Source organism: Letharia columbiana (genome assembly GCF_014066305.1).
Source record: "Letharia columbiana isolate WasteWater2 chromosome Unknown Sc0000009_s1, whole genome shotgun sequence".
Lineage (NCBI taxonomy): Eukaryota > Fungi > Ascomycota > Lecanoromycetes > Lecanorales > Parmeliaceae > Letharia > Letharia columbiana.
Window position 1 is genome coordinate 408251 of NW_023501046.1, and position 21002 is coordinate 429252.

The 21002-nt window shown below is 34.6% G+C and overlaps 6 protein-coding genes across 6 annotated transcripts; 3 read left to right on the top strand and 3 right to left on the bottom strand.

Annotated features, from left to right (window-relative positions):
* Positions 1-215: 215 nt before the first annotated feature.
* Positions 216-2060, top strand: HO173_003804 (uncharacterized protein; the record flags this gene model as incomplete). The annotated part of the gene is made up of 1 exon (XM_037305729.1): positions 216-2060. One exon carries the CDS (start codon positions 216-218, stop codon positions 2058-2060), a length of 1845 nt encoding a protein of 614 aa, XP_037167484.1.
* Positions 2061-2793: 733 nt separating this feature from the next.
* On the bottom strand, positions 2794-4165 carry HO173_003805 (uncharacterized protein; the record flags this gene model as incomplete). The annotated part of the gene is made up of 2 exons (XM_037305730.1): positions 2794-3594; positions 3644-4165. The coding sequence occupies 2 exons, from the start codon at positions 4163-4165 to the stop codon at positions 2794-2796; spliced, it is 1323 nt and encodes a 440-aa protein (XP_037167485.1).
* A 729-nt stretch (positions 4166-4894) lies between these two features.
* Positions 4895-5986, top strand: HO173_003806 (uncharacterized protein; the record flags this gene model as incomplete). The annotated part of the gene is made up of 2 exons (XM_037305731.1): positions 4895-4950; positions 4999-5986. The coding sequence occupies 2 exons, from the start codon at positions 4895-4897 to the stop codon at positions 5984-5986; spliced, it is 1044 nt and encodes a 347-aa protein (XP_037167486.1).
* A 325-nt stretch (positions 5987-6311) lies between these two features.
* HO173_003807 (uncharacterized protein) lies at positions 6312-6896 on the bottom strand (the record flags this gene model as incomplete). Its single annotated transcript, XM_037305732.1, has 3 exons — positions 6312-6650; positions 6709-6792; positions 6861-6896. The coding sequence occupies 3 exons, from the start codon at positions 6894-6896 to the stop codon at positions 6312-6314; spliced, it is 459 nt and encodes a 152-aa protein (XP_037167487.1).
* Positions 6897-7672: 776 nt separating this feature from the next.
* HO173_003808 (uncharacterized protein) lies at positions 7673-8527 on the top strand (the record flags this gene model as incomplete). Its single annotated transcript, XM_037305733.1, has 5 exons — positions 7673-8003; positions 8061-8078; positions 8131-8241; positions 8298-8416; positions 8471-8527. 5 exons carry the CDS (start codon positions 7673-7675, stop codon positions 8525-8527), a joined length of 636 nt encoding a protein of 211 aa, XP_037167488.1.
* A 329-nt stretch (positions 8528-8856) lies between these two features.
* Positions 8857-9547, bottom strand: HO173_003809 (uncharacterized protein; the record flags this gene model as incomplete). Its single annotated transcript, XM_037305734.1, has 4 exons — positions 8857-8963; positions 9026-9131; positions 9183-9404; positions 9455-9547. The coding sequence occupies 4 exons, from the start codon at positions 9545-9547 to the stop codon at positions 8857-8859; spliced, it is 528 nt and encodes a 175-aa protein (XP_037167489.1).
* Positions 9548-21002: the final 11455 nt, after the last annotated feature.

A 21002-nucleotide genomic window follows, 5' to 3' on the forward strand; every position in this document is an offset into this window, starting at 1 on the left:
GAGTAACATTCATCCATGAGGCGCACTCACCGCAGAGGCGCGAAGGCGGCCGTTCCCGCTATAGTAGGGTAGGAGACCTCGATTTTGGTAGCATCAATAGCCAAGCTTCCCCTTGACGACTCTGTCGACGTTGGACTTGATCCTTGGTTACAAAAGGACTATCAAATAACTTGATATCGCGGCCAATGCCAGTTTGACGCTATGCTTTACGCTTCATGGCCACCCTCAACGCTTCGGTGGAGAGGAACTCCTCGAGCCGAGTCAAACCTGTCAAGAGACCTTTGGGACCTCAGCTTCTCACTTTTGTCTTCACCTTCCTACAACCTGCTACCTTCTTGTTGCTGAGTACCCTGAAAGAGCAACCGATCAAAACCGCTACCAGGAAGCATCGACCTACGCCTTCAACTCCTCCCCCTCCTCCACGCCAGCTCGACAATATATTCATTGACGCCTTAGCCAAGGCATGTTTATGCCGGCAGCATACCATGGCCCAAGCGATCGTCTCAAACCCTGGTTACCTATATCACAAGGTCAGACGGAGAAATGCCTATGACGCAGCGAGGCAGTTACGACATGTCCATCGCGCTGCTATATCCCCATGTCCTCCTGCTAAACCACGACCTCTCTCTCGAGATGAATACCTCAGCATGCTGGATTACTATAGCGAATCTTACAGCACCCGGGCCGGTGTTTTGGCCGAGCTACCACCAGCAACTCCGATGTCATTTACGTTCAAGAGTGAAAATACCATGATCCCGCCTCCAGAAGTGCATACAGACATCGAAGAGCCGCCGCCACCAGCACGTGAACAAGCAACAGACAAGACTTTACCATCTTTGGTTCACCTGCTGGAGGTACTGGACAGGGGCGATTGTACACACGAAGAAGCCTTTGAAGCCTACTCTGCTTTACCATTCCCTGGAGTTTCCTACCTCTCAGACCATACGCGTCGCTTGCTTTTTTATCGACTCTCCGTCTTGGAAAAGAAGAATAAAACTTCAAAAGTACGCTTTCTTTCTGTAGTAGAAGACATGAAGTCCACAAATCTACCCATGACCCGCGGCGAGTGGACTAGCGCAATAGCCTTTTGCGGGCAATGTTTTACGCGTATCACAGCTGTAGATGTTGAAAACGCGCTGAGAATGTGGAAGGAAATGGAGCAAGAAGCAAATGTCAAAGGTGGAAGCGTAACCTTCAACATTCTTTTCGATATGGCCGCCAAAGCAGAAAAGTTTGTGCTCGCCGAAATGATTTTGAAAGAAATGGGGGTCAGGAAACTAGAGTATAACCGCTATTCTCGCAATGCCTTCATTTTCTACCACGGCCTCAGGGGAGATGGCGATGCCGTCCGAAGGGCCTATCGTGAATACGTCGAAGCGGGTGAGATTGTGGACACAGTAGTCATGAATTGCGTGATCACATCTTTGATCCGAGCTGGCGAGCCCGCAGCTGCAGAGCAGGTCTTTGAACGCATGAAGCGAATGCACACAAAACACTCCAGTCAGCATATACCCCCCAGCAATTGGAGAGACAATCGCGACCTAGGCCGTCTGCTCAACCGAGCAACGCAGCGCTTCAGAGAAGAACCCTGGAAGATACGGCAATTGCAAAAAGAACAATCCATCGCCCCAGATGTACAAACCTACGCCCATTTCGTTGAATATCATGTCAGCCAGACTGGCGAACTCCGACGCATAGCCGCTCTTCTGGCTGAAATGCAACATCAGGGATTACCCATGCATGGGCGTATATTTACCAAGCTCTTTAAAGGCTTCACGTACCATGGTGGTGTACGATACACCTCTTGGACCCGGGCTCGCCTGGAGATCGTATGGGAATCGATGCTGGGAGCACTTGATCAAGGGTTAGATGATGTACGCATGATGAAGTGGATGGTTATCTGGGCCGTCAAAGCCTTTAAGCGCTGTGCTGGACGGCAAAGGACGTTGGAGATCTGGAGCGAATTAAGACAGAGAGGGAAGCCCAGCGATGGGGATATGGAGTTTGTGATGGGATTGCTCGGCGAGATACTCCCAATGGATGGCGGTTATTATAGATGAACGCTCAACATAGGGTATCAATTAAAGATGAAGAAAATGTACAGAAAGACGCAACGCCAAACTTCCACAATGCTCTAGGTGCGCTTGGTTTGGACAAATGTGCTTAACATGTAGAGTATGTGGTAAGGCCATGTTTCATGCATAGCATCTTTTATGAATCAAAGCTCAGACGAGTCTTAGCAAAGACACCACTGGCATTCACTGATATTAGGAGCACACGAGGCGAGAGATTCAAAAGGCAGAGGTGAGTAGACCAAATTTTTGACTGTTCTCGAACGTAATTATCTTTTGGTACAGATATTGTTCACCTATTTACTTTATGCTAGAAGCTTGGACGATCTTCATGTGCTCTTTGGAACTTTGCGCCTCCACACACAGCCGTGTCTCACACCAAAGAAGAGCACTACCAAATCACTCCGAGCCTTTGCCGCGCGAGAGGGTTTCGAGTATGGTCGTGTCATCGTATGGGCAACGGAAGAAGGAAATCCAAGAACTCTAATCTGCGAAGATTGTGATCAAGACGGCGAATTGATTTTGCGGCTTGTGGTTCAAAATTCCTTGGTACACTCAAAAACCCTGGCGAGGGACCAGAAGAGCGAACAGTGTCTGGGCTGTGGATACTGTGCCTGGATAGCTCCGATCCGGCACCAGAACTTGCCACGAAGGCCATTCTCCTTCGGCTCTTTAGCTCTGTGAACTCAGAAGGTCTCAGCTCGTTAGTCCTTGCAATTATTCAGTCGGATTTCCAGTGCGTGGTCAATCCTCCGTCAAGATCCTCTTTCCCAAGGTACAATTCCAGGGCATACATCCCCATAGTCGCTGCGACATTGACCCATCTCCAAAAGCTGCCTCCAGCATCACCTCCTTGGCTGGTCCACCAGTCACCGTCGCCGCCATCTCCGCTTGTCGATGCAAAGTGTTGCATTAGCAGGCTAGTGTAGACAGCAATCAGGATGCTGGGACTAAACCAGCTTAGCAATCCGAGGATCTGGCCTGCGCCATCTGAGTCCTCAAGGGACGCTTCTTGGGACAGTGCGCGCGCTCCAGATTCACGGACAGCCGGTATTATACGAGTGGAGGCGTAGAGAACGAAAAGGCGATAAGCAAGTGAGATGATCACGGACGGAGTGATGGTACTCAGGGCTGCAATGATGAAATTGAAGGCTGCAGGTATTGCAGAAGGCAAAACTGATAGAGCCTGTAATAGCGTGGTGTACGAAGCCATGATTATTGGCGGGAATGGAGGAAAATCCGCTGCTTGAGCTGGAGGGGGTAGTGGCTCGACAGGATGAGTGGGTTGGTAGTCGGTGAAGATCTGGTAGAGACACAGAACGATATATGCGAATAGTAGCGAACTTTCGACAGGATTTCCTTTCCCGCTGCCGATACCCCAAGTACAGAGGAAAACTGCGCAGGTGACTGTTATGCCGATAAGAGTGGCATCGACGTTACCGATCTCCGGAAAACGAGTGACCCTCCAGAGGAAGTATACTGAGCTCGAGATCACCGATGCAGACATGACAAGCAAGCCGATCTACACAACGGTCGTTAAATACGCTCAAATAGTTTGGGGGAGAACATACCATCCAGCTGTCGCTCCTCCCTCCCCTATTGACAAGCCACCTGGTAATCTGGCCTGCCGCTTGAATGACCAAAAGGCTGCAGAATCCCTCGCATAGCTGGAACACCGGGGTTGACCATCTGAGCATCTTATCCCAGCTTCCCACAGTCGCTGTCTCTGCCAGGCCATCGGGCCCGAAAATCCATTCCCATACTGACGTATCTTGTGCTCTTTTCCCGCTGAACGTCCTCTCGACCCAACTACTGTTATCGACGGGCTCGACTGAGAATCGGTTCAATGACCATATCAAGAGAGTGGGCAACACCGCCCATTGTGTCCAAGCGACGAGTTGGACCAAGATATAGCGATGTCGTGACTTCTCTGGAGTCGCTAATCGTAGGATGGAGTATGAGAAGTAAAAGGAGGCGATTGAGAGGGAGAATGCAAGGCCGCAAGCCCGCCCGCCGACGTCGAATGCCAGTGGTATGCTAAGGATGATTGACGTTAAAAAGACGACGGACGAGAAAACCCTCAAGATCCACATGAGCTCTAACAGCGCTCAAGCCGCGCACAAGACGCTGTGAAGAAAGTTCAGCGGTGGAGTCAAAACAGACTGCTGGGCCTGATGAGAGGAAGAAATCTGGGATCTTTTCTTGCGCTTGAGGGGAAGATGCGGTCGACTTATCCTTAATATCAACATAAAGTACGTCTGGAAAGTTGGTGAATATCTAAATGGCGTCAAGAGGGTAGAGGAGGATTCTGTGGCTCCGACTGCCTGGTTCCAAAGGTTGGAACTTGGAAGCAGGTTTGTAGACACCAATAGATTGCACAGTGTCGCGTGCGGTCCCTGTTTTAACCTTACGGGTCAAGTACCTAAGGCAGCAGGGTCGGAAGATAGTCTCGATAGTGTACCTTAGACGCTGGGCGGAAGCAGCCTAAAATCCTACTTAAGGTAGTCGTCAAGTCGTGATTAAAGCAGGTTTCGAGCATTACCATAATTATCATCCCTGTGGTTTTCTGTATAGAAGACTGATGAGTGATGACTGATGGAAGATAGTCAGATAGATACTCCATACGCAGATAGTATTAAGTACTTGGGGTTAGAGAGGTAATTGCTACCGGCCAATCTGAGCCCTGTACACACCGTCTCAACCACAAATGGTAACGCTGTGTTGATATATCAAGTCCATCTACTCGTAGATACGCTACTTTTTTCGCTGTGTGTGGTTTGATGAGCGTTGATGAAGATTGGATGCTGCGCAACATCTTCAAAATGACAGAAGCAAAGAGACTGAGAATGGATCCGGGTCCATTGATTGGCACCCACAAGTATGTCTGATCTTGACTCATCGACTAAATTCTAGCTAACATCTCCAGTGGTCACTTCCACGCCGATGAGGCCCTCGCCGTTCACCTTCTCCGCATGCTCCCCACCTACAATCCATCAGCCCTCATCCGCACCCGTGACCCAGCCCTTCTCTCCACCTGTCACACTGTCGTCGATGTTGGTGGCGAATATCACCCTGCTCAAAATCGCTATGACCATCACCAACGTACCTTCACTACCACATTTCCCTCGCGCCCAACCAAGTTGTCTTCCGCCGGCTTGGTCTACATGCACTTCGGAAAGCCGATAATAGCTTTACAAACGGGTTTGGATGAAGGTAGCGAAGAGGTAGATATTCTGTGGAAAAAGGTCTACGAAGACTTCATCGAAGCACTGGACGCGCACGACAATGGCATCTCAGTCTACGATCCCTCCGAGACAAAAACCCTTCAAAAACGATTCTATGATGGGGGCATAGGCTTGGGCAGCTTGGTTGGAGATCTAAATGCCAACTTCGAAGATCCTTCCCCCACCATAAAGCCGGAGGAGGCGCAAGAATTTGAAGATGCCCGGTTCCTGCAAGCGAGCTCCCTAATGGGATCGAGTTTCTTACGAAAATTGCAATACTATCACCGTGCTTGGCTGCCCGCACGCACGCTCGTGCGTCAGACATATGTCGCTCGCAAAGACTACGATGCGAAAGGGAGAGTAATGCTATTCCCTCGAGGTTGTCCTTGGAAAGATCATTTGTACACACTCGAAGCGGAAAAGCCGGGTGAAGAGAAAGTGCTGTATGTTGTATATCCCGAAAGTGAGCATGAAGGTGCAAAGTGGCGTGTGCAGGCCGTAAGTGTGAGCAAAGATAGCTTCGAGAGCAGGAAGCCGTTACCAGATAATTGGAGAGGGGTGAGGGATGATCAATTGAGCGAGGTCAGCGGGATCGAAGGTTGTATCTTCGCTCACGCAAGCGGCTTCATTGGGGGCAACAAAACGAGAGAAGGGGCGCTGGAGATGGCAGAGAAAGCTATTGAGCTGTGAAGAAACAAAAGGCCAAATAGCAAGGCATAACGCGGCGTTTGATGGTGGAAAGCTTTAAAGAGGTGTAGAATCTCACCATTTATCACAGCTATCTCGATTGGTCAAGTAACTGCCAAAGCATAGAACAAAGTTGCCAGCCACCGCCTTGTATGTGGGTACTCCGCAGTCCAACGACTCCATGAACACCGGCCCCAGCACTTCACCCTCCCTAGAGCTATTTTTGCAATAGCGAAGATCGTAACTCGTTGCCAGCGCTAAACCCACGCTCATTTGGCTTTTCATTCGCCACAAAACAATCCCCAAGCTTTGGTGAAGTCCTCGAAAGTCAGTGCTGCGACCGGATGGGCACCCCCTCCTTTGATGGCGGACTACTTGCACTTCCCCGCTCTGGGCTCTTCGGACTGAGCACGCTTCCCTCGTCCACGCTTGTTTCCCTCTGTAAGAAGCTGCTCTCTTTCACAGGGCTGCCGCTTGATGCACCGGGAATTGACCCATTGCTAGGACCGTTGCTGTTACCATTACTTCCACTGTTGGGGCCCGGTGAGGTCAGGTGGGGTATGTTCTCTGGTAGTGGATGCTGGCTTCCAATGGAAGTGACGCCGCCTTCAGATGCCTTGCCGGCTTTCGAAAGTGCGTAGTCGCCCGAGTCGAAGTACTTGCGCTCCTGGTCGAGTCATAATGTCAACGTCAGGAATTGGGGGCAAGGGGAGGTAGGGACTGACTTTGAGCTTGTTCTGTAGGAGGTCCTTCTTGTTGGGCAACTTCCCGTAGAGACGGAAAAGCTTTTGCTCCTCCTCATTGAGAGACTGTGGAATATTAGTAAAGGCCAACTACTTCGTTTGGTTTGGTTGGGTGTTGGTGGATTGTCGCTCACGCTAACGTCCACCTTATTCTTCTGGTGAGGGTTCATAATGAGAGACCCACAGTGGGACGACTGAGGAAACCTGAGATATGAGGAACAGCAATCCAAGTCTAGCAGTAGCGCTAGCGGGATGACCTGCTCTGGATAGGCAAGCAAACCGAGCTTGGTAATCTGTCGAAGGTCCTAATAGAGGTACTACCTCGGATTTCACCTCCGAATTGGCTATGCCAGCTTAGGGTTGACAGCAAGGAGAAAGTTCGAGATTTGCTTCGAACACGAATTGGCCCTTTTTTAGCAATACCACCGTTTGCAGATTGTAGGTAGCTAGTGGGAGAAAACCAGGACAAGGATAGAGGTGGGGGAGTAAATCTAAGGTAGCGAGCGGCGGAGTGGCTGGCAATGAGAGTAAAAGAAGGGAATGGAGTCTATGGATGGAGGTTGAGAAAAGTGGTAGGTTGGAGAAAGGTAAGGTATTGTTGGCGGAAGTGAGCTGTGAGGGGAGAACATTTGTTTTTGTGATCGACCTCATAGCTGACTATTGCGGCTTAGAAGTCTTTGTAAGCTCCCGAGACATTCTTCCTATTGGTCAATTCTATGGGCTTCCAAGTCACATGCCCACCAAATATTTCCTGTCCTTTATTCTTGCCTCTCTTTACACTCCAGGTCATCATCCTACCGCCTTTTGTATCCATGTTTCCTTAACCATTTATGAGTCTAAATCGATTTCACGGGACAACAATCTTGATTTGGCCGCCGGAAGCAGTTGGGGCCTTTACATCTTGAGAAGCTCGCTTTCTCCGGACTCACGTCAAGTACTGTCAACGATGGGAAGCATCTCAGGCAAAAAAATAACAAGCTATATCGTCGAGCATTTAGATCCCGAACTTGGGCCATGGTCGACGCTCGAGTATCGATCAATCGCTCAAGACTCTGCCAAAGCCGGCGTGAGATTCTTCTTGAGCTCTGTCCCAACAGTAATGTCATTGCCACCAGAGCTTCGAGATCTTGAATCCTTGACAATAGAGCATCGGAGTGTAGAGAAGCTTTTTCAAGAGGATAAGGGACGAGTATGCTTGCTTGATCCAGCAGCCACTGTTGAGCTGAGTCCGGAGGACGGGACTAAATTCGATGTCTTTTTGTTTGGAGGAATCTTAGGTATAATACCCATGGAGCAATCGAGATGAGTGTTTTTGGGTTGATCTGTGGAATCAGGCGATGACCCGCCTCGCGGTAAGGAAGAAGGATCCGCCAGGGTATCACGTAGGCACTAAGTCAAGTACAGACAGGACATCTGAGCTGCGGAAGAAGGGCTTCAGTGGGAGGAGGCTAGGCCCGATACAAATGACCACAGACACGGCAGTACGTGTGACTCGGATGGTGGTGGAGCAGAAAGGTCACTGAAACATCGCGCCTATGATCTGTGCTCTAGAAGCTGAGTAGCTATTGTAGTACCCCTTAAGGACATACCATACGTTGATTATCCCGAGCTACACATCGATGAAAATGAAAGCACGGAGATGCCATTCCGCTACGTCAAGGACGCGGACGGCTCACCTTGCATGCCAGAAGTGAGTTGCAAAAGATTCAAGCTGGAACACCAGGCAAATTTTTGACTCGTACAGGGAATGGTGGATTTGATCAAGGCTGACTCAGAGAAGGGATTTGGCGACTTGCTTTGAGCGACTTGCTTTGAGCGACTTCCACTGGTGGCCTCGATAGCATAGGGTGCATTACCAGCGACGGTGTTTGCTAATGACGAACATTAAGTAGCTTGAGACTGCTCATAGGTCCGCTGGACTCGTCCCAGTGGACGCTCCTACTTGAGCACACGTGAGTACAGAAATAAAGAACAATGGCGGCGTGCCTACCTTGCAGCCCAACACGTGTCTGAACTTTTTTTCCTTTGAGGCTCGCAGGGAAATAGCTTTCTTGTTTCACCCAGAAACAAGCCTTTCCTTTTTTTGTTGCGTCGAATTCTGCAAGTGATGCCTGAAAGCCCCTGCCTCCCTTACTTGGACGGAGTATTCTGAACTTGTTGCTGTCCTTCACACAATCCAGTATAATACCCTGCATAATACCAAGACATCATGAGATTCTTGAGGGCTTCATCTTTGACTAAACAGAAGTCAGTCAGATTCTCCTGTACGCTGATAGCAGAATGGGAATTGAAATCTCACCACCATTGGTAACTGCATTAGGCATCCTAGGCTTTTCTTGTTGGTCCACCGCAGTGCTTACATTGGCTAGGCGTTCCTTTTGCTCAGACTCGATAGTTGAGGGCCCCTAACGACACATGAGCCATGCTAAATGAAGCTGCTTTCGTTGCGCCCTTACGTGAAAATTCTCTGTCGACTCTCCGTTGGAGTATGTCTGAGCGCTCTTATCCTCCTCCAGCTCTCCGTCTTCCAGCTCCTCTGATGGTATACCGTTGGTTTGCATGTCTGTCGCCGCTTTGCGGAGGTCGTCTTCAGTCATATGCGCGTCTTGCATTTCAACTTCAGCCTCCTTAATCACATCTTCGACACGCTCGCCGCGCGCATGTATACTGTGATAGAGCTATATTGAGACTTAGCAAGAAAAGGGACGTGATTAGAAGTAGGAAGTACCTTGTATTCCGCGAGAGCATCATCCCAGGATTGTAGTAGAGCAGTGTCGTCCCAAACTTCCGCTTGTGAAAGCTGCTTTCTTTTCCTTCCCATCTCTAGAAGGAAGTCGCAGAATTTCAAGGTCCAATGGTAGAGTTGAAACTCCTACAATTTGTTCCCGGAATTAGCGGGGGTGCTAAATAAAATACCGTTAGCATAGTTTCAGGGTGGCTGCGCCATATTTGTATGGACCTGATGGGCGCCACACCAAAATAAGGCGCGACGTCGCCGAGACATCGTTGTCGTCGTCAGCGACCTCGCTGTCACTTGTAATGGGGCGGGGAAAGCTTTTAGGCTAGCCATCGCAGTCCGCCTACATTACTACCTGTCAGGGCGGAATTTGTATAAGGGATACAGCGGAGTTGGCAGTCTACTATGGGGGGTTCAGGGACACCTCGCTGTCGCCATAGAGGGGTTCCACTGGGGGGCTATCTACTCCGCATCCTTGGGCTTATTGCATATCTAGAAATTGTCTATCAAAGGCCAGTACGCGTCGAATTCTTTAACTGTTTAGTAAATAGGTGTGCCTAACGAGAAAGTAGCTTGACGCGTCTCTGGGGTATGAGGGGGTAACTTCAGCATTGTTGACGCCAGCTCCGGGGGTATCACTGGGGCGGGCTTGCTACCCTTGCTACCCTTTCGGGGGTGTTTTTTCCGCTCGTCTAGGGAGGTAGACGCCTTGCGTTTGTGGGAGGAGGGGGAGGTAGAGGGCTTCGAGGGGGGCGACGGTGACCTGGACGCGTTAGAATAGATAGACCTGCTTTACTCGCTATCGCTGGGGCCACTATCTTCTTCCTTAAGTGACAAAAACTCGTTCGAGTACTCTGCCTCCGGGGTGCGGTCTCGATTAATGCCCTCGGGGTTACTACCATACCAATCGAGCTCCTCCTAGATATCCTTAAAGCCTCTATACTGTGGGGGCTGGCGCACGAGGCGGGGGTACGATATTGAGGCTATTGGGAATGGTATACGCGAAGATTTGACGATAGCGAGGTGTGGGAGGGGTGGGAGGGTAGAGTGTGGAAGACGGTAAGATCAGCCAGGACGTATCCCCTATTTACTACTGCAATCTCTTACTAATTAGGGGAATGTGGCTGGGTCGACCTAATGGCTCTCCGGTACTGTATACTAGCGTTGGCTGAGGTTTAGAAGCACCCATTAGCGTGTGCAAGTGTATTTACAAATTCTTGGCGCGGAGAAAAATGCGCGCGCAAAATACCAGCAAAGACCTCTAGGTATTCTTCTCCTGCTTTAAATCGCATTTGCAAATAGATAGTACTACTTGAAGCCTTTGTAAATCATTTTCATAAGATGTGACCTCAGTTTCAGGGCGATTTTAATACTTTTCTACGGTATTTAGTAAGAAGAAGTCGCTGTCATAGATTTACGAGAGAGTATTTCAAGTATACTTATAGTACTTAAGGAGGATATATATTTGAGGCTAATATTTAGAAGTTGAAATGAAGGCTTAATAAGGAGAGTATAGAGGAGTTTAAGAATAAGATATCTTAGACTTTAGATAAATACGTTCTATAAGTTAAGACATAACTAGATATATATAAGAAGTATCGTCTTTTTACTACTTAATTATATAAGAATACGTTATACTTAATATAAGCTACTCTAACGCTAAGACTATCTTAATATCAATTTTTTTAATAATTTAAATTATTTATTTCTTATCTATCTACTATAATTATAATTATATTTAACTTATATATCGTTATTTAGAAATATATTTAGAAGATCTTAGCTATTATTATCTTCGAAATAAAGTTTAAAGTTACTTAATTAATTATTAAATTTAATATATTCTATAATTAACTTCTAAATCGTTATAATAAGATCTCTTTTAAAGATAATTACTCTTACGCGCTTATAGATTATAAAGAATAAACTCTTTATTAATATATATAACGGCTTAATAGATATAAGAGCGTAGTTTACTAACGATTAGCTAGCGGATATAAACTATAAAAGACGTAATATCGTTATGAAATTTAATAGTATATTTAATAGTAGAATTAATCTCTAAGAAATATTAAAACTTCGAGATATACGAAGTAGATCTATATTCGCTAAGCTCTTAAATATATAGAATACGTTATTAAAACTAAATTCTAAAAGAGACTTTAATATAGAATATACGATATCGGCGCCTTAACGTAAATAGCGTTAAGACTTATAACGTATTAGATCTAATAATTATCTTCTCTTCTAGATCTTAATTTCTAGATATCTAAATAAAAATAGAACGCTTATTAAAAAATCTTTAAACTCTAATAAGAAAATAAGAGAAAAGAGTCGATTCGTTAAGGTTATAATATCGTTTTAATAATATAATAGAATTAACTCTTACGCGTCGTAAGCGCGTAACTAATATATTATATAATAATATTAATACTATCTTCGAGAATAATATTACTATTATAGTATTAATTAATAATAATCTATAATAAGTCGATACGCTTAATATTAACGTTTTCGTAGCGCTAGTTAATAGCCTCTATAGCGAATAATATTAGATTTAAAAACTTATAATAAAATCTTAAAAACCTAATAAATAAAGAAGGGAGAAGAGTTTCTCTATAGATAACGTTATTTCTATAGCGTATTACGTTTATAGCGAAGTAACGTAGTAATAATCTTTATTATAGAAATTCGAAGGGAGTAATTAATAGAGCGACGCGTTTACGATAATATTCTCGATTATTAATTAATAATAGTAGAAATAATAATAATAGCTAGACGACGCGATCTTATAGGTAGTAATAAATATTATCGCGTCGCTATTACTTATATTACTAAGTACTATCTACTAGTAATAGCGCTACGATAGAGAATATAAAAACTTCTTTTAAATTATTTATTTTTATTCTTTATAACTTCTAACGCCTTTCTTATAAGTACTTATTTTAATATTATAATATTAATATTAATACTAATATAAATATAGTATATCTTATTATACTAGTAATCTACTTCTCTTTATTATAAGTATCTTATTATTATTAATCGCGTTAATATATAAACTAATAATTTTATAATACTCTTTTTTAATAATAATAATAACTTTAATAGTAAGTATATAGTCGTCTTATAGGCGTAACTATTAACTCTTAACTATTTCTATTATTATCGCTTCGTATATATAATTACTAATAAGTTTTAATATCTAATTTATTATATAGAACTTACTTTTATTAAGATAACGATTTATATATTTAAGATAAGTCTCTTCTCTATAATAATTATAAGATCGAAAGACGCGATATTAGTCGCTATATTAAAATTCTTCTATATCTTTAAACGTAGATAAGAAAATTAATATAACGCTATCGTCGCGCTAAATAATCTTAAAAGTTATTTTATCGACGAGTTAAGCTTAGTAAGAAGATTATTTAATAATATAAATTATAGAAATATATAATAATAACGACTTCGGCCGTCTTTATTATAATTATAGATCTTTAAGGCTAGCTTATAGCGATATATAAGCGTATAGAGAAATTAAAGAAAATAAACGAGTTATTAGAGAAGAAGCTCGAGAGCCTTTATCGATATATAACGAATATTAATAAATATTAATTTAAAGACTATACTTTAACTATTTTCTTATTAGAGAATTAAATTAATAAACTTAATTCGAGATTTAATATTAAGATAGCGAAGAATATTTAAATAATAATCTTTTTTTAATAGTAGCGTTAGCGTAGAATTCTAAGTATTAGATCTAATACGTTATAGGCCTTAATACTACTTACGTTAAGGCGTCGATATTATATATACTACGTTAGAGTTTCTTTTAGGGTCTAATTTTAATAATATATCTTATATATCTAGAGACTTAACGAATATAGATTTACTTTATATATCTCGAAGTTTTAATATTTCTTAGAGATTAGTTTTATTATTAAATATATTATTAAACTTTATAATAATATTATATCTTTTATAGTCTATATTTACTAACTAATTATTAATAAACTATACTCTTATAATTCTAATCTCTCTATCTTTTAAAGAAAAAGACTTATTATTATTATAATATCGAGTTTATCTCTAAATTATATAGTAGAAAATAAAGATAATATTAAGAGTTATTATAGCGTCGATAATAAGTTTAAGAATTTCTTATTAATAAAAGATTTTACTATAAAATAATATCTTATAATTATTAAGATTAAAAATTATTATCTAAAATAAGAATAAGAATTAGCTGCGTTAAAGGCTTATAATCGCGAACTTTATAACGCTAGCTTATTATCTATAATTAGCGAAGACTTATCTATATTAATTATTATTATATCTCTAATAAATATATTAATTAAAATAAAAATACTTCGCTCTAAAAGAATATATTCTTATAAGAGTATTAATAAGAGAGAGTATCTACGCTAATTTCGCGAAGTCGAAATTAAGTTTCTTATAAGTTTTAAATATTTTATTATTAATTAATTAAGAATTATTTATTATATATAATTCTTAAAAAATAATTTTAATATTTAATAATATAGATATTATTAAATTTATAATCTAAGAAATATAACTTTTAAATTTTTTAAATAGTTTCTACTTAATTTAATAGCGAATTTAATAAATCGTTATCTTCTTATATACGAAAAGTAAAAGAAGATTAAATAACGCTTCGATTAGAAGATATTTATTTTTAAGATTTATTTAAAGAAGCTAGAGATCTATATAATTCTATTTTCTAAAAAATATTAAATTAATTTCTTCTTAGCTAAATTTAAATTAGAGCTTAAGAATAAGATTTTAAATATTAATAATATATTAAAATAATAAAAAGAAATTCTTATCTAGACTATTATATAGAAAAAGATTTTAAAATATATACGCTTTAATAACGATTTTTATTTAAAGTCTTTAAAGAAATTCGCTAAGAATAAGTTTTTAAAGAATTAAATTTCGAAGTTTAAATTAGCTTTAAATGATAGTATTTATATAGCGCGTATTTAAGATAATAATATAAAGTATAAAATTAAATTCTTTAATTCTAATTATAAGAAGAATAGTTATTTTTATTATAAAAAATAGAGTTATTAAATATCTAAGTATTTAGATTTTAATAAATTATTTATAGTTTATATTAGCGTAGTATTAATAAAAAAAGATTTAGTCTTATAATCGTCTTAGAAGTAAGATAAGAATAATAATTAATAGAGATAATTTCTTCTATTTTTATAAAGAAATAAATAAAGCTTTAGAGTAAATAGAGATAACTTATTACTTTACTCGATACTAAAGCGTATATTAATTTAATTTTATAAAAGTTTATAATCTAATAAAACTTAAAATCTTATAATATTATTTTATTATAATTAAAAGCGCTAAGTAATTAAAGTATATATTATTATAGCGCGTATTAGCTAGATTATTAATTAGTAAATAATTAGAATTAAAATAGAAAGTATAATATACTCTTCTATATTATTAATTAAAAAAACTTTAATATTATATTAAATATACTCGAGCTAAATTAATTATAAATATTATTAAATTTAATAACGAAGTAATAGCGATTTAAAGTTAACGCTAATAAATTATAGATTAAAAAATTAATTAAATTTATTTAAATTATTAAATAGAAGTTAAATATATTCGCGATTATATATATTATAATAGTATAAAGCGAATTAAAAAATAAGCGTAGTCTAAAGCTTTCTTAGAAGTTATTAAAGTTTAATAATATTTTTTCTAATAAAAAAGTAGAAATCTTATTTATACTTAAATAGAAGAATTATATTATTAAGATTAAAAGCGATAAGAAGCTACTATATAATCTCTTATATAATTTATCTTAAACGAAATTAATAAAGCTATAACGCTATTTAGAGAATTTTCTTTAAAAAAATTAAATCTATTATTTAACTTTCTTAATCGAAGTATTAATTCTTTTTATTTCTAAAAAGAATAGAAAGCTTTATTTTTATATTAATTATTAAGATCTAAACGCGATAATTATTAAAAATCGATATTCGCTATTTCTAATTATTAAGACTCTAAATCGCTTATATAACGTTAAAATCTTTATAAAGCTAAATCTTAAAAATATCTATTATTAAATTTAGATTAAAGAAGATAATAAGTAGAAAATAGCGTTTCGTAGTTACTACGACTACTTTAAATATTTAATTATATCTTTTAAACTCGCTAATATATTAATAACTTTTTAAGTATATATTAATAGAGCTTTTATAAGTCTAGTAAATATAATATATATAATATATTTAAATAATATTCTAATTTATAATACTAATTTAGCGAAGTATTAATAATATATTAAGTAAGTATTTAAGCGTTTACGCTAGTTTTAACTATATACTAATTTAAAAAAATATTAATTCTATATTAAATAAATTAAGTTTCTAAAGTTTATTATATTTATTAAAAATATTATAATAGATTAAAAATATATCGCTATTATTAAGAAGTAGCTAAAATTAAAAAATTATCGAGATATATAAATCTTTTTAGATTTTATTAATTTCTATTAATAATTTATCTATAACTATTTTAATATAATAATATTATTTATTAACTTACTTAAAGAGAGTAAGAATAATAAGAAATTTAAATTATTAGAGTAGATAAATAACGCTAAGCTAGCGTTTTAATAGCTTCGAAATATTTTTATAATTACGCTATTTCTACGCTATTATAATTTAAATTTAAAGCTATATTTAAAAATTAATACTTTTAACTTTAATATAAGAGCTATACTTTTATAATTAAATAAAAATAACTATTAATAATTAATAATATTCTAATTTAAAAAAATAATTTTTATAAAGTAAAATTATAAGATCTATAATTAAGAGTTATTTATTATTATAGCGTTTATAAAATAATAGTATTATTATTTAGAAGATAATATATTTTATATTAAGATTCTAATAAATTATAATAATCTTAAAAGCTTTATAAAGTAGAAGAAATTAAACTCTAAATAAACTTATTAGATATTAAAGTTAGCTATTTATAACTTTAAGATTTTTTATTAAATAGATAAATTAAATTCTATTAACTCGCTATTATAACGCTCTAATTATAAAAGAATTTTACTATTAAATATTAAACTTTTATTAATACTATAGAATAAGCTTATACTTTAAACTAGTAATAAATAATTATAAAGAAATAAAAAGCTTATAGCGATAATAGCGTTTATATTTTATATTATTAATATCTAAATAATTATTTCTAAAAGAAAGTCTAAAACTATATAAGAGATTACTTATAATATATTTTAAAGATTAATAAAAATATTAATTTAAAATTTATAAGTCTATAATAATTAAATAAGTTTTTTTCGAATTAATATTAATAAGCTAGCGATTAAGCGTCGCGTATATAATTAAATATAAATCTTAAATTTTAAAGAATTATTAAAATATAATAATCGTCTTTATATTTCTAAAGATAAAATTTTAAAAAAAAAGCTTATTAATAAATATTATAATAATTTATTATTAGAATACTTTAGCGCTATAAAAATATATAAGCTACTTATTTATAAATATTATTAAAATAAAAATTTAAAATAAATTATTAATTATATTAAGATATATAATATTTATTAATAAATTAAAGCTTCGCGATATCGCTTATATAGTAAATTAAGCTCGCTTTCTATCGCTATTAAATTATAAAAGAAAATTTCTATAGACTTTATTATTAGCTTATTAGCGAGTAAATATAAGAATATTATTTATAATATTATTCTAATTATAGTAAATCGATTTATAAAAATAATAAAGTATATTTTTATATTTATTATAATCGATATTATTTAACTAGTAAAAGTATTTTATTTTAAAATAGTATATCGCTATAATATATTAAACGATATTATTAATAATAGAGACTCTATATTTATTAATAGCTTCTAATTCGCTATTTACTTTTATTTTAAAATTAAGCGATATCTAAATATTATCTTTTATTTATAAATCGATAAATAAACTAAGTAGTAAAATTAGATATTAAAATACTTTTTATATATATTCGTTAATAATAAATAAAATATTTAAGCGAAATAACTATTAATAATAGAGTTCGCTTATATAAATAGTTAATATTCCTTTATTAAAACGATATTATTCTTTCTAATATATAAATATTATTCTAAAATTCGTTAAAAGATTAAGAATAATTTTATTAAGAAGAAGATATTCGCTATAAATAATAAGATAAAGAAGTTATAAGTATTAAGAAATAAGATAATAAAGTATCTTTATAGCGCGATTATAACTTAGTTTAAATATTATAATAAAATATATTAACTTTAAAGTTATAAGATAAATAATTTAATAATATTAGCGATTAAGAATTTAAAGTAGAAATATCTAAATAAGAAGTTATCTTATAAATTTATAAGATTATTTTAAATTATAGATAAGATAGAGATATAAATATATTATCTACTTCTATTCTTAATATATAAAATTTATAATATCTTTTATATATTATTATTTAAATTTTATTATCTTCGCGATTATAATAATATAATAAAAATCTTTATATAAATCTTCGATTTTATTAATAATAATAAATTTTAAAAGATTAAAGAAATTATTAATAAGATTAAATATAAGAAAGATATTTAATATAAAGTTAAATAGACTAATTAAAGCGAAGAGTATAATTAATAATTATTAGATAATAAACTTATTAATATTAATAAGCTAATTTAAATTTATAAATAAGCGAATAATAAGCGAAAGTATTAAGTAATAAATAATAAGTTTTTTATTATTAAAGAGCTTAATTAATTATATAAATTAATAATAAATAAGTAAAGATAATAAAATAAGATATAATTATTAATTAGATTAGATATATTTCTAGATAATACTTATACTATACGCGTACTTCTCTATATTTACTATTATTAAAATATAAATTAATAAAATAATTATATTATTTAACTATCTACTAAACTCTACTATAAAGAAAATTTATTATATTAAGATATATACTATTAATATAAGCGTATTTTTATCTAAAGTAGTTATTAAAGAATTATCTAGAAATTCTACGCTAGCGCTACTATTAAAAAAAGATTATTATTTAAATATTCTTTATTATCTTAATATTAAATCTTAAATCGAGTTTATTAACTTAGTTCTTTAATAAGAAGATAGTTAAAGTATAGTCTTCGAGTTAATATTTATTAATATTCGCTATATACTAATAAAGACTCTCGAGCTTCTTCTTTAATAACTCGTTTATTTTCTTTAATTTCTCTATACGCTTATATATCGTTATAAGTTGATTTTAAAGATTTATAATTATAATAGAGACGATCGAAGTTATCGCTATCGTATATCTCTATAATTTATATTATTAAGTAATCTTCTTATTAAGCTTAACTCGTTAATAAGATAGCTTTTAAAATTATCTAGCGCGGCGATAGCGCTATATTAATTTTCTTATTTACGCTTAAAGATATAAAGAAATTTTAATATAGCGATTAATATCGCGCTTTTCGATCTTATAATTATTATAAAGAGAAGACTTATCTTAAATATATAAATTATTATCTCGATAAAAGTAAGTTCTATATAATAAATTAGATATTAGAACTTATTAATAGTTATATATATAAAGCGATAATAATAAGAATAGTTAAGAGTTAGTAGTCGCGCCTATAAAGCGACTATATACTTACTATTAAAGTTATTATTATTATTAAAAAAGAATATTATAAAATTATTAATTTACGTATCGACGTAATTAATAATAATAAGATACTTATAATAAAGAGAAGTAGACTATTAATATAATAAGATATATTATACTTATATTAATATTAATATTAATATTATAATATTAGAGTAAATACTTATAAGAGAGATATTAGGAGTTATAAAGAATAAAAATAAATAATTTAACATCTATAAATCTGAAAAGTTTCTATAAAATTTAAAATTATTAATCGCGCGTATATTACGAAAATTATAAAATTCGTCGAATTAGTAAATCTAATTAGAATTCGTCTAAATTTCGTCGAATTAGTAAATCTAATTAGAATTCGTTTAAATTCCGCCGATTTAATAACTATTCTAATCTTTTTTATTAGTTCTATTAGTTTAATAATAATATATATAAAAAAAGAAAAGTTCTAATAATTAACGTTATAATAATAAGATTCTACGATAACGAGTATTAACGTTAACTTAAATTTAACTATAAAATTAAATAATTTAATAAAATTAGTCGCGTAGATAATACTTTAATATAGCGTATAATAATATATATATTAATAATAATATATATTAATATCATATATATATAGAATAGTACTTAGAGTATATTAGAGTATATTACGTAAAATTTTTAAAGTTATTAAAAATTTTTAAAGTTACTAAACTAATAGAACTGGCGAAAAGAGTTAGAATAGTTACTAAATTGGCGGAAAGAGTTAAATATAAATAAAGTCTGCTAAATAGACTAAATCGTACTTATAATACGAACCCGGACGGAAATCGTGCGAAAAGAAACTTTTCAGATTTGCAGATGAAAAGAGATTTTTATATTCTTTATTATAGCGTTATTACTAGTAAGTAGTACTTAGTAATATAAATAATAGCGACGCGATAATATTTTATTACTATTTATAAAACCGCGTCGTCTAGCTATTATTATTATTTCTACTATTATTAATTAATAATCGAAGATATTATCGCGAATATATCGCTCTATTAATTACTTTCTTCGAATTTCTATAATAAAGGTTATTACTACGTCGCTTCGCTATAAATATAATACGCTATAGAAACGACGTTATCTATAAAGAAACTCTTCTCTCTTCTATTATCTATTAGACTTTCGAGATTATAAGTTCTTAAATCTAATATTATTCGCTATAGAGATTATTAACTAGCGCTATAGAAATATTAATATTAAGCGTATCGACTTATTATAGATTACTATTAATTAATATTATAAATATAATATTATTCTCGAAGATAGTATTAATATTATTATATAATATATTAATAATACGCCTACGGCGCGTAATAGTTAATTCTATCGCGTTATCGAAACGATATTATAACTTTAATAGATTAACTCTTTTTTCTTATTTCTCTATTAGAGTTTAAAGGTTTTTTAATAAATATTCTATTTTTACTTAGGCGTCTAGAAATTAGAGTCTAAAAGAGAAGATAATTATTAAATTTAATACGTTATAAATCTTAGCGCTACTTATATTAAAGCGCCGATATTATATATACTATATTAGAATTTCTTTTAGAATTTAATTTTAATAATATATCTCGTATATCTAGAGGCTTAGCGAATATAGATTTACTTTATATATCTCGAAGTTTTAATATTTCTTAGAGATTAATTCTACTATTAAATATACTATTAAACTCTATAACGATACTATATCTTTTATAGTTTATACCCGCTAGCTAACTATTAGTAAACTACGTTCTTATACTTAAATAATTCTTTAATAGCTATCTTAAATAAAAAT